The sequence below is a fragment of the Salvelinus alpinus genome, chromosome 15 (genome assembly GCF_045679555.1).
Source record: "Salvelinus alpinus chromosome 15, SLU_Salpinus.1, whole genome shotgun sequence".
Taxonomy (NCBI): domain Eukaryota; kingdom Metazoa; phylum Chordata; class Actinopteri; order Salmoniformes; family Salmonidae; genus Salvelinus; species Salvelinus alpinus.
In genome coordinates, this window is record NC_092100.1 from 36,621,749 (window position 1) to 36,635,041 (window position 13,293).

General features: G+C 42.7%; 1 protein-coding gene and 1 long non-coding RNA gene across 3 annotated transcripts; both read left to right on the forward strand.

Annotated features, from left to right (window-relative positions):
• On the forward strand, positions 1 to 1,945 carry LOC139539989 (uncharacterized). Its single transcript, XR_011668047.1, has 3 exons — positions 1 to 421; positions 541 to 700; positions 1,311 to 1,945. It is a non-coding gene; the product is annotated as an uncharacterized lncRNA (long non-coding RNA).
• A 1,150-nt stretch (positions 1,946 to 3,095) lies between these two features.
• Positions 3,096 to 12,752, forward strand: bend7 (BEN domain containing 7). 2 transcript variants are annotated; one of them, XM_071343459.1, is made up of 10 exons: positions 3,096 to 3,557; positions 4,782 to 4,859; positions 5,033 to 5,377; positions 5,645 to 6,120; positions 6,248 to 6,355; positions 6,429 to 6,546; positions 6,670 to 6,783; positions 6,934 to 6,975; positions 8,555 to 8,605; positions 8,724 to 12,752. In XM_071343459.1, the coding sequence occupies exons 1-10, from the start codon at positions 3,488 to 3,490 to the stop codon at positions 8,780 to 8,782; spliced, it is 1,461 nt and encodes a 486-aa protein (XP_071199560.1). In that variant the 5' UTR covers positions 3,096 to 3,487; the 3' UTR covers positions 8,783 to 12,752. The 2 variants fall into 2 exon arrangements, with proteins under 2 accessions (XP_071199560.1, XP_071199559.1); XM_071343458.1 differs by having other exon boundaries at positions 3,097 to 3,557; positions 6,931 to 6,975.
• The last annotated feature ends 541 nt before the right edge of the window (positions 12,753 to 13,293 follow it).

The window sequence follows — 13,293 nt, forward strand, 5'->3', positions numbered from 1 at the left end:
AGGCTTGTCACCTCGATAAAATGGCAACATCAACAACAGTTCGACATGTCGATGTAGAAAATAAGCCTTTATATCAACTTGATAGAAACCGAAACAAACTAAATGGGCACTTGCCTGCTTCACAGAACATGGGATACATTGTGAGTTTGGGAATACAACAAAGACGGAACCGAACGTCATTCTATGATACTTTCATGGTTTTGTGAGAAACATGTATGGCGAAGAATATAGGATTAGCAGCTACATTACGCTGAACTCGGAGCTGGTTTGAACCGACTTGTCAACGACCCCTCTTAGTCTGGCATGGAGTATACAGAAGGACACCAAATTCACAGCGAGCAACAATGTGTCTGTCTGCGTAATTAAAAAGTTGAGGAAAGAGGGGCGGGACAAAGCTGCCTACCAGTGAACTGATACATATGTAAGTTAACTGTTAACGTTAGTTAGCTAGTTAAATCATTCTAATGTACCCTGACAATATAACCGGTAGTTTTGTAGGCCTAACTATTAGTTCACGTTATTTTGTCTTATATGTTTCAGGTACACAAAAGACGAGCCGATGGGAGTGACCACCCTCACCCCTGCAAAATAGCAGTCCCGTCGCAGATTTAAACAAACCACTGCCTCCGAACCACCATGATCCAGAAACTGTCGGATGCTCAATGGCGACCCGTCATTGTTTTGAGCGCCACACTTTTTGGTATTTTTTTTCTTCTTAAATAACAAATTCAAGTTTTATTTGGGGGGGGGCTTGTCTGTTTTGCTTGTTATTTTTTCATTAATACATGTCATATCAGTTTGCAAACAATGTAAAAAACGTTTTTTTAACATTAAGCCGCATACAAACATGGTCTCTTGCTTTCTTGAGTAAGGCAGCTCAAAAATGCAGGCGTTTCAGCCTAGCGCAGTGCTTTCTGTGGTGGTGGGATTGGCAGTAGAAAATACATGAATGTCGTAATCGAAATTAAGGGTTGCCTCATCAACTTGTCCTCTTATACCATAATTTGTACATCTCAATTGTCAGTAGAAACCACATTTGTTTCAGCAAGTCTGCCATATCAGCTATGTTTTTTTTAAAGGCAGCAAATGAGGCTGAATTAATTGTTTCGCGGCCAGACAAGGCTCAGCTGAAAGCCAGGTTTAGCAGTAGGAAGGTGTTGGGACTCTGCTGTTGGGACAGCTTTATGTAGGCCCTACCAGTTTGTGGGCACCGTTTGTCACCGTTATAATGCACATGTGTTGTGTAGTGTTGTGTAGTGGCTTTGCTGCCATGCATCCCACATGTTTTTCTTTTGTTGCCCCAACCCCAGTGCGGTTGCTTGACTAGAGGCGCGAGGAATACTCTGTCAAGAGGACACAGATTCGCAACCTCTCTTCAACATTACTGGAGGCCAAATCTGGAAGCATTATTCTCAGACAGCACAGCAGCAGCTCCCCCAGCTAAAATAACGGCTTCCATTTCCAGCAGCGTGGAGACAACAACAAACGATAACATGGGACCATTTTTTTCATTTGTACACAATAAATAGCAACATTCAGATCAACATGAATACATCATTTGAATGTGTTGGTCACTTTAGAAGTGGCGCTAATGCTCGGTTTTTGCCTACATTTAATGTAAGCTTGTTAAGCTAGCCTGTGGTTGTTGCATAGTAATGAGACTTTTGTCCGGACTACTTTTTCTGGCGGAATTGATTTATTAAAGCAACATTTTCAATTTAGATGTGTAGTTCCTTGCCTTACTGTGTTGGCAACCGGTTTATAAAAGCAATAAGGCACCTCGGGGGTTAGTGGTATATGGCCTATATATCACGGCTAAGGGCTGTATCCAGGTACTCCATGTTGCGTCGTACGGAAGAACAACCCTTAGCTGTGGTAAATATGCCTTATTGCTTAAATATAGCCCAGTAATACCGAAATAAAATCGGATACAAAATCATCGCTATTTTGACTGCCTGTATGTGTCTTGCTTGTGTTTGATATTCTTGCCTAAATATACTGTTACAACAAAGTTTGTACGAACATGTCTATCATGTATTTTGTGTAGGCTACAACATGAAAAAAAATCACGCTTGAGCCATGGAATGCATATATCGAACATGTTGACCATATCTTTAGTGTACAACATGAAGTTTCCCCCTCCGTGTCAATAAGGGGGAAGAGGCAGTGGGAGCACTGAAGAAGCTACTTGGGCACCCAGCTAGCACCAGGACTCAGGCCACACTCGGTTGGGTAAAGGCATGATCGGCTGAGAGTCAGCGTTGGGTGTCGTCAACTGGACCAACAACATGCCGACTTTGGGGGGGTAGATGGGTAATATTAATATGAATTTGTTAATATGACTTTGCATCGGTACACTTCTGGTGGGATTCTGGCAAGATACCGACTCCAGAGTGGCGCAGTGGTCTAAGGCACTGCATCTCAGTGCTAGAGGCGTCACTACAGACCCTGGTTCCAGGCTGTATCATAACGGCCTTGATTGGGAGTCCAATACGGCAGCGCACAATTGGCCCAGTGTCTTCAGGGTTAGGGTTTGGCCGTCATTGTAAATACGAATTTGTTCTTAACTGACTTGCCTAGTTAAATAAAAAATACAAAAAAGTTCTGGTAGACAGAATCAACCCGATTCTGGGCAGTCATTCAATATGGCACCCGGATTCGGCTGATTAAATCAGTTCTGGCTCACCAGAATGGGGCCACGATTGGGCCAAGTACTTGTTTCTAGCTGGGCAGCAGCTACATAAGAATCACACATTTGCAGAAATCTATGTATAATTAGCCACTGTAAATTGGGTTCCAGAAAATCCGGAACCGCAGCCACGGCCAACAGTGTTGAAAAATACAATTATAATAATATGAAATTTAGAATGTGTTATTAAGACTGAATAATCAAGTCTTATAAAATAATTTACATCACAAGACAGAACAATACTCTATTGCCAACAGAATATAGAATATAATATATTGATGTAGCTATTCTAATTTCTCAATTCTATTAATCTTTTCAATTGTTATTTAAGTGATAATGCCCGAGAAGCCGGTGTTTGGAGAATATATTGGCACGGGTGTTGTTAGGCCGGAGACGAAGCCGGCTTCTCGGGCATTATCACTTAAGTGTTGACCCTCCAGTCCAGAATATAGCAGAGAACTGGATTGTTGCGACCATCAGGTGGCGCAAAGGCATAGATGTGACGAATTTGTAAGTATTAAGTCATTTATTTATTTACATAGCCAAAAAACGGACAGCCCTCTGAGGACAACCCATTTAAAAGATGACTGTGATGAAATACAATAATTAGTTCCTCAGTTATTATTTGAAGAGCTTTTACAGAGTGAAGGTTTGATGGAACTATAAAAGATCTTGAAGGCGAATTTAAACGGAGCATTATTAGGGCAGACGGTCAGTGATCTTCTGTGTGCCGATGCACTGCGCGCTTCGCTTTCTGATGAGGCATCCTCAGCTCTACAACACACAGATCCTGTAAAGATGGAGTTTAGCGAGAGGAAAAGAAGAAGGAAATCTCAGAGCTTCAAACTGGTCCATGAGCAAGAGCAAGGTAGGGGATACAGGAGACTGCGTGTCTGTCTCTGTGTCTGTGAACGTCTGGCGCTGTGAGCAAGTCAGTGCTACACTGTAAACAATAGGCTAGAGATGGCTACGTCAGTACATAGGTATGTACCTGTTATGCATGTATAACTCACTCGTCATGGTTTCCAAAAAATAGCTAGGTGAGTGAGTATTAAAAAAAGGAAATTCAACCAACGCAACGAAGTAAGAAAATCCAGAGAGCATTTAGGCAGTGGATCAGTGATTTTGTACAGAATATGATTAGAATATTATTTTATGTGTTTTACTCTTGTATTTGGCTAGCCTTTAGGGCACTTTTTTTGTGAACTAGCGAGAATAATCTTTCTGAGAGCTGCAACTGAGAGAGTGTTTTTAGTGAGAAAGATTTCGTCATACAATACCACCCACAGGTGGTGGAATCTGGGCTGAATGGGAGGAGGGTGGAGAATCATTGGTTTACATCACAGCCCACAGAATTACCATAGCATAGTGCATGATGTGGGCCTAGACAGAGGAATGCAATGTTTTCATACATATACGGAGTGTACAAAACATTAGGAACACCTGCTCTTTCCATGACAGACTGACCAGATGAATCCAGGTGAAATCTATGATCCCTTATTGATGTTACTTGTTAAATCCACTTCAATCAGTGTAGATGAAGAGGAGGAGACAGGTTAAAGAAGGATGTTTAATCCTTGAGACATTTAAGACATGGATTTTGTATGTGTGCCATTCAGAGGGTTAATGGGCAAGACAAAAGATTGAAGTGTCTTTGAAAGGGGTATAGGTGCCAGGCACACTGGTTTGAGTGTGTCAAGAATTGCAACGCAGCTGGGTCTTTCATGGTCAACAGTTTCCTGTGTGTATCAAGAATGGTCCACCACCCAAAGGACATCCAGCCAACTTGAGACAACTGTGGGAAGCATTTGAGTCAACATGGGCCAGCATCCCTGTGGAACACTTTCGACACCTTGTAGTCCATGCCCCGACGAATTAAGGCTGTTCTGGGGGGAAAAGGGGGTGCAACTCAATATTAGGAAGGTGTTCCTAATGTTTTGTACATTCATTGTATGTCAACCCTCATATGTATATTATCATCAGTCATACAAACATAATTTTATTTATTTTAATGTCATTATTTTGGATGTACACCAAACTACCCTGATTGTACCCTAGATTTTACAGATCTCTGGTATTTTTATTTTCACAGATTTTGACGCAAGGAGTTTTGACAATGCTGTCAATATTCATGTCAATGGAGCATCAAAAGATACTGCCATGCCAGAAGGTATGATATTCATGCTCTTTATTTTAGTCAGGAAAATTACACACACACACACACACACACACACACACACACACACACACACACACACACACACACACACACACACACACACACACACACACACACACACACACACACATCCTCTCTTTCTACCTCCTCTCTTTCCTCCCCAGCCTGGTTGGGTGATGAGGGTGTGGAGATTAAGAGACAGATCACAGGCATGATGCGTTTGCTGAGTGACAAGGCCGGCCGGATGTACCAGCGTGTGGGAGCAGAGGGAAACAGCCTCAAACAGGAGCCCCAGGAGGAGCACCTGAGCTGGGCGCAGCCGGCTGCTTTGCCACCAGACCTGGAAGACCCCCAGATCAGTGTCTGGAGCTCAGCAGGGGAAACAGAGCCCAGTCCCATGTCTATACCCAATCTAGTCCCCAACGGCCAGGGGTCTGGCCAATACGGCACACGCTCCAAGACCCAGAGGATGCTCAACACAACCACCAAAGGCACAGTCAAAACTAATGGTAATGGGGGGGGGGGGGGGGGGTCTCTTTATGAGGTCTAGAGAGCAGACAATTTCTGCAGAACCAGACAGCCACATCATTATACAGAGCAGTGACATCATAAAGAGGCCTCTATCAGTCCCTGTCTGGTAAGGCAGACAGACAGTGGAGAAGCTTGTGTCATTTAAACAGTCAGACAGAGGCATGGGGTGTCAGAGCTGCCTGGGCAAAAGGTTTGTCCCATGTAATGACACATGTGTATATGTGTGTCTGTGTGTTCCCGTGCAGATGTGGCTCCTGCAGTGGTAGAGGCTCCCTGCTGTATGTGTAACTGTAAGAGCACCTTACAGGCTATTCTACAGGAGCTACGCACCATGAGGAGGCTAATGCAGACACAGAAAGGTTCCCAGGAGAAGCAGGAGCACAGGGCCCCTCCCTGCCCCCCTTGCCCTGTCCCTACAGCTCCGCGTCGCAGACCCCGCAAGAGACGTCCTGTCCACAAGGTTGCTCCACTGAGCGCACCCAGCAAGAGGGCAGCTGTTCCCCCTCTCCCCCCCTCATCCCCCGCCTGTGTACCCCTGGAGTCCGGGGGAAGGAGGGAGAGGGGGAGCAGAGAGCTGGAGAGACCTGTGCACACCCCTGCCTCACCCTCCACCTCACCCGAGCTCTCAGTACAAACCCTGTCCATGCAGAACAAGCCCATCCCTGGTGACGATACACACAATCCTAACTATAGACAACCCAAAGGTCTTCAATCCTCAGAGGTATGGTGCACTGTGTGTGTGTGTGTGTGTGTGGGGGGGGGGGGGGGGGGGGGGGTAGTGTACTATCAGTCTGTCTGTCTCTGTTGTGGGACGAATATGCCTCTCTTTCTCTCTCTCTCTCCCCCAGAGTGAGGTGCGTCTAGCGGAGGACTATGAGGTGTTTATTCCCAAGGCCCAGCTGGACTCAATCCTGGTCAACTACACACGCTCTGGAAGCCTGCTCTTCAGGAAGTTGGTGGGTCTTATTAACCTTATCACTGGCTTTATTCACTTTATTTATGTTGATTGACACACCATCTTTGTCACAGGTGTGCGCCTTCTTTGACGACACCACGCTAGCTAACTCACTGCCCAACGGCAAGAGGAAGAGAGGTCTGAACGACCAAAGGAAAGGACTGGACCAGAACATTGTGGGAGCCATTAAAGGTAGGAAAGAAACACACTGTGAGAGTAGAGTGGAGTGGAGAGAGATCGGGCATGGAGCGAGAGAGAGATGTAATATCTATTTGTTTTGTTGGGTCTTCTGTAAATCTCCCATGCTGTGTCTAGTGTTTACAGAGAAGTACTGCACAGCTCACAGAATAGAGAAGCTGCCAGGCCCTCGAGATTGGGTCCAGATACTACAGGACCAAATCAAACTTGCCCGCAGACGACTAAAGAGAGGTAGGGGTGTGTGTGTGTATGTGTGTGCGTGTGTGTGTGTGTGTGTGTGTGTGTGTGTGTGTGTGTGTGTGTGTGTGTGTGTGTGTGTGTGTGGGTGGGTGGGTTCAGAATGTATCTTACTGAAACTCTGTTGTTTTGTGAACTCAGCAGAGGCTACAGACCCTCAGGACATCTTCAACAGACCTTGCACAGGTACACACATATGCACACACATGACAACAGTCGCTGCACCTGACATTCCCCCCTCGCTCACCCATCCGTCCCTGGTTTATGCACCTTGGGTGTAATGGCTCTGTCTTTGGCCGGTATGTTTAAGTGAGGCGATCCCCCTGACATCTGACATTCTCTTCTCAGACTCCCAAAATGTCAGCTAATTAGTTTCACACGGTGCTACTCTCTCCTGCTCCTCTCTATTTCAACTTACTCTTACACACACACACACTCCCCTTCTCTCTCCTCTGTCTCTCACGCTCTTTCACCAATCCCTCTACTCTCTTTCTCATGTCTCCCATCTTTATCTCTCTCGCACTCCTTCTTTCTTATTATTTCCCTCGCTCCCTCGCTTTTTCTCTCTTTTGCCCTCCACATCTGTTTCTGTCTTCCCTCCCTCTCTGTCTACCCTGCTCCTTTCTCCCTCTGTCTGTAGTTCTCTATTACCTCATCGTGTATCAGTCCAGAAGTTCTGTAACATTAGGGTGGGGGATGTGGACACTGTCCAGAGGATGTACTGAACTGTGTTAGACTGGACTGAGCTCACCCCCTTTAACAGCAGCTCTCAAATGAGAACAGCAGTACACTGGAGACTAGCAAACTCTACATTAACAGTAGTCAGTGGTGTAAAGTACTTAAGTAAAAATAATTGAAAGTACTACTCAAGTAATTTTTTTGGGGTATCTGTACTTTACTTTTACTTCACTACATTCCTAAAGACAAAAATGTAGTTTTTACTGCAGACATTTTCCCTGACACCCATAAGTACTCTTTACATTTTGAATGCTTAACAGGACAGGAAAATGGTCCAATTCACACACTTATCAAGAAAACATCCCTGCTCATCCCTACTGCCTCTGATTTGGCAGACTCACAAACACAAATGCTGCATTTGTAAATTATGTGTTGGAGTGGGCCTTTGGCTATCTTTTGATACTTAAGTATATTTTAAAACTAATACTTTTAGACTTTTACTCAAGTAGAATTTTACTGGGTGACTTTCACTTTTACTTGAGTCATTTTCTATTAAGGTATCTTTACTTTTACTCAAGTATGACAATAGGGTACGTTTTCCACCACTGACAGTATTATCGTAGTAAATTCTGAACATCTGTATGTTTGCTTCACACAAAACTGTGAACATATTGTGAGGTGACACTTTCCACATTATCATTTTATTTTCCCCATTTTGTAATGGCCACACACCTTTTATTTTCTTTCTCGTTCTTGGGTGTGTTTTAATTTTAATTTAACTAGGCAAGTCAGTTAAAACAAATCCTTATTTACAATGACGGCCTACCCCGGCCAAACCCTAACCCGGACGACGCTGGGCCAATTGTGCGCCGCCCTACGGGACTCCCAATCATGGCCGGTTGCGATACAGCCTGGAATCAAACCAGGGTGACAGCCTGGAATCAAACTGTAGTGACGCCTCTAGCACTGAGATGCAGTGCCTTAGACCGCTGAGCCACTCGAGAGCCTAGTTAAATAAAGGTTAAATAAATAAATAAATGTTTTAATGTGGATTGATAACTATGGTGGTATCATATTCTTGCAATAGAATCTCTTCAGCTGTCTGGAGAGAGGGAGGAGAGGGAGTTTCTATCAACAGGTAACACACACACACACACACACACACACACACACACACACACACACACACAGGTTATAATTTGATAATTTAATTACATTTGATATAACAATGTTTTAATTGAAAATGTGTCCTGTAGGCTATGACTACAACAAGCCAGCATGTTTGGTTAAGGTGGGGAAGGATGTGACTGATTGATGCCGGTGCTGTGAACCAGCAACTTGCAATGAAGATACAACGCACTGTACTTTATGTCTTTGTTGCTCCACTAACTTGATGCGTTGTGCCTCTTTAGAAAGTCCATTTTGGAGATGTATTGTTCTTTTACAGCTATGTCAAAATTGTATTGTGGTTGTAGAGAAAAAAACATGACAGTGACCAAAATAAGTTGGTTAGTGAAATGTAGTTAGTTTCCATGGACTGCTTTGTTTTACATATGCACACCACATGCACACACACAGACACACACAGAAATACACACACACACCAGTCTGACCAGTATAGTCTAGCTGGTTCTGCTGGCTGACCAGCAAAGTCTAGCTAGTTATGCTGGAAGACCAGCATGGTCTAGCTGGTTATGCCGGCAGACCAGCCTTCGTTGTGTTTTCACTGGTGACCTACCTTCATTGTGTTTTTGCTGATGACCAGCCTTCGCTGTGTTTTCGCTGGCAGACCAGCCTCTGTTGTGTTTATACTGGTGACCAGCTTTCATTGTGTTTTCGCTGGTGACAAGCCTTCGTTGTGTTTTCGCTGGTGACAAGCCTTCGTTGTGTTTTTCGCTGGTGACCAGCCTTTGCTGGGTTTTGGACACTGGTGATCATTGAAAAACATGCTAGCAGATACCCAGAGACATAAAAATGGTATCCACAAGTTCATCTGACTCTGGGGAAGTAGATAAAGGGCCTCATTGCCAAAATTCTCACGTATCCCTTTAACTGAATTGTTCGAAACAAGATTCATGTTAGAAATGAGAGGATCGTCCAGAGTCGAGGTCATGTGGGAAACACTCTCAGCAACAAGCAAATGTGTGCTTCCCCACCATAGACCAGGGTTCAAATCCGACTCACCCTTAATGCTATGTGTCTGTCTAAGTAATGCAAAAAATACTAAAGGTAGAGTGGAATTCCACTCTCCATAAAATTAATGAGAGGTTTTTTAGTGCAGGACTTAAATTAACACTCAGTGTTGTAAAATAACCCCTTGGTGTTAATAACCAGAGTTGAGCGTGATTGTGTCATTTCTACTCTGTAGTATAACATTGACACTCAAAACCACGCCTATCATATTTCCCAGCATGCTTTATTGCAGGTATATTTTTTTGAATTGTTGGTGTCAATATCTGTGTTTTTGCATGCACGTTGACTGATAAATGGATTGATTGAGTAATCTTATGCTGTACCAAGCTAAATAACATACCTTTTTCTAAACTAATCCAATCCATTAGCAGTTGGACTTATTGCACCCTTTACTGAGATGATTGTTCCAGTTTAAATGGTTTAGGTCAGGGATGGGTAACTGGTGGCTCCAACTGGTGGCTCGCAGATCAATTTCCAAAAACAGAAGAATTTTTTTTTTGGGGGGGGCGGGTTTCGGTCTCAATTTACTGTTGAGAGTTAGAATAGTACAATACACAAGGTGCAATTTCTAAATTTGGTTGTGCTTGAGCAGTTTTTTCTTATGTCAATCACTAGCTAGGTTTCCATCCAAAGGAAATATGCTAATTTTCCCAGAAGTGTTGTTGTGGATAAAAGGCAGTGGGTGATGTGGATGTAGTGCACACACAAAATCTACTTTTTTGCTTACGTTTTCATGTACCGAATAAAAATCTAAAGTTCAATGTGTTTCCATCGCATTTTCAACTCTACCGATAGTTTTGTCACAAAAACTATTGCATTAAATGGAAAATCTGCCTACCCTGGCCTTGGCACGTGTGCTCTAGCCAAAAGCTTGCAGATACAGTGCAGGTAGGCTGTGCGGTGGTCTACATGATGAGATTATTATGAATAAGAGCGAGAATATATTTTTGGGTCAAATGGCAGTCAAGCATCAATCATCATGACACCTGAATAATACCCTCAATATTTATTGTAAAGGTGCATCAATATCACCGTGCACTTTCACCACCCTGTGAAGTTCATCATAACCTTTTTGATCTGTAGCCTAATAAACTGCATGGTTTCCCGAGTCATAGTGGGAGGACTACACACCATATCATCTCATGACTCCAAGTTTACTTCGATATGATGGTTATCATATCGATATTTGCGCATAAAGGCGATTCCACCACAATTTCTTGCATAATTAATTTTACCAACACAAAAAGATCCCACCATGTCGAATGAACAAATTATCTGTCAGCATTTATAAAATTGTACTGAAACTACCTGTTTCCATCACAGCTGACGTGATTCCTTTTTTATAAGGTATGACTTTACCCACATTAAAACTGGATGGAAATGTGGTTACTGACAGTCACTCAATTAGCCCATGTCAACAAAAAATGTTTAGACTGCTAAATTAGTCTAGCCAGCTATCTAAACTTAGTTATCATGGTTGAATTACATGATTTTGTTAGTCACTCTCCCTCAGATATCATATTAAAAACTGCAAACATTTCTCTCCACCCTATGGAAAAATGTGAAGATTTGCAGGAAATTACCTGTAAAATCTTCTATACGCCCAATGGAAAAATATGAGTGGCAAAAAAGAAAATCGGGAAATTAACTTCAGTTTTTTTTTCTCCTGTCCAGCGGCGACACTAAAATGTTAGGGCCGGCTCTGACTGCATATGTGGGTATGGATGTGGTTACGCAGACCCGCGAGCCACTGTGGGCCCCTCATGATGAGTTCAGATTTTTTGTGGCCCCAACCCAAACAAAGTTGCCCATCTCTGGTTTAGGTAGTCTCCTTTGTCCAATTCTCCCTACCTTGGCAGTCATTCTAAATGCTGGTTGCAAATTCCAATTGCTGAATATCTTGACTGTCTGGATTGCAATAGGAATTACATATCACTTTGCAAGCCAGCATAATGTGACATGCTTGTTGTGGCCTGCAAACCAGGAGTTTCAGACCACTGTGTTGGGGTAAAACTAGGCTGTTGAGGTATAGCCTTATGATACAGTATGTAATGTGTTGTCATGAAGGGTAACATTTTAAGGACACTATATTCACTTAGGCACTCACTTGGTGAAACTACTGGTTTGATAAGAATTAAACCATGTTTCTGTCACTAGCTAACACAGTCACGGTGACTCACGGGTGGTAATTCCAATGTTCACTAACTGGCACTCTGGGGTATATGCAGATATTTGCCCACATTTGCATATATCCCAGTGTGCTAAATTCATTAACGCCAGTAAATGGAATTTGCACAATTATAATACAATTCAAGTTTGACCATTTTTAAAATTCCAATTCCATTCATTGGGATGTTTTTATTTTCCAATTCCAATTCCATTCCAAGGATGGTTTTGTTCTTCAATTCCAATTCAATTCATATTACGACAGTCTAAATCCAATCCAATTCCATTCCAAGGATGGTTCATGTTCAATTCCAATTCAGACTATCTAAATTATAATTTAAATAAAATGAAGTTGTTTGAAGATTGCTGCAATTCCAAGTAAATTCTCTACTTCCTGCTTGAATTTGAGAATTGAATTTGAAATACAATTGGAATTGACCCCAACCCTGCTGGTCACCAGCGAAAACACAACGGCTGGTCACCAGTCTGTGCTGGTCTATGCTGTTTTTTTTTCAGCAGGGTTGTTGTCTCTTTATGACTGTTTATCTGAAAACAAAGGTGGATAACTTCCTGGTAACTCTTTGTTTTGCACTTGTAAAGTCCCTCAGTCCTACAAAATAAAAACAACATCTCTTCCAGGTGACATCTTTGAACTTATGAACCTCAAATGTACGGATTGCGCCTTTTAAAATAGTTCTGGTTTTGTATACCATGTAGACTGTAATGTGTTGTCTTAAGATTAATGGCATTCTAACCTGCCACTCACTATGCACCTCAGTGCCATTTATGTTATTAATGTGACCAATAGGACAGTACTGTTTTTATTTGTGTTCACTGTGCCACCTGCCAACACCTTCATGTAAGGCTCCTTTGTGTACATGTACAGTTGACTGTGTATAATACATATTAAACTAAATATGATCTGATGGTACTGTGTTTTAGTTGATGATGAGTGCTGCTTTGAGAGCAAACACTATAATTGATAGCTCCTTTGATTATGTCAGTATCGTGCTAGAATTATGAACAAGAGTTCAAGTGAGATTGTCAGAACTGATAATGAGCAAGTACACGGTGTTGGGGTGAAATTAGGGTTCGCGTTAAAGGGCAATTACACCACTTTCCAACCTAATTTTCATTACCTCCAGCACCATACCAGTGTATACATATGTGAAAATACAAAGTTAAAAAGTTCTACCCGATGACATCATCAAAAGTTTAAACATTTTTAAAACAGTGATTTTCTCCATCTAGTGTTTGCCAGGAGCCCAACACCATTCTGGTTCTGTTGGAACAAATCAAAAGCCTCCTCTCCTTACCACAGACAGGTGGAAACATCTTGGGTGCGTTTGAGTGGTACGGCGAAAGCAACTGACTGTAGACAAAAGTTGCGGAATGAAGTCGGGGAAGGTGTATCTGCGACATCCGAAACTCGGACAATAATGTAGTGTGGTTGTAGTTTCCAACAGC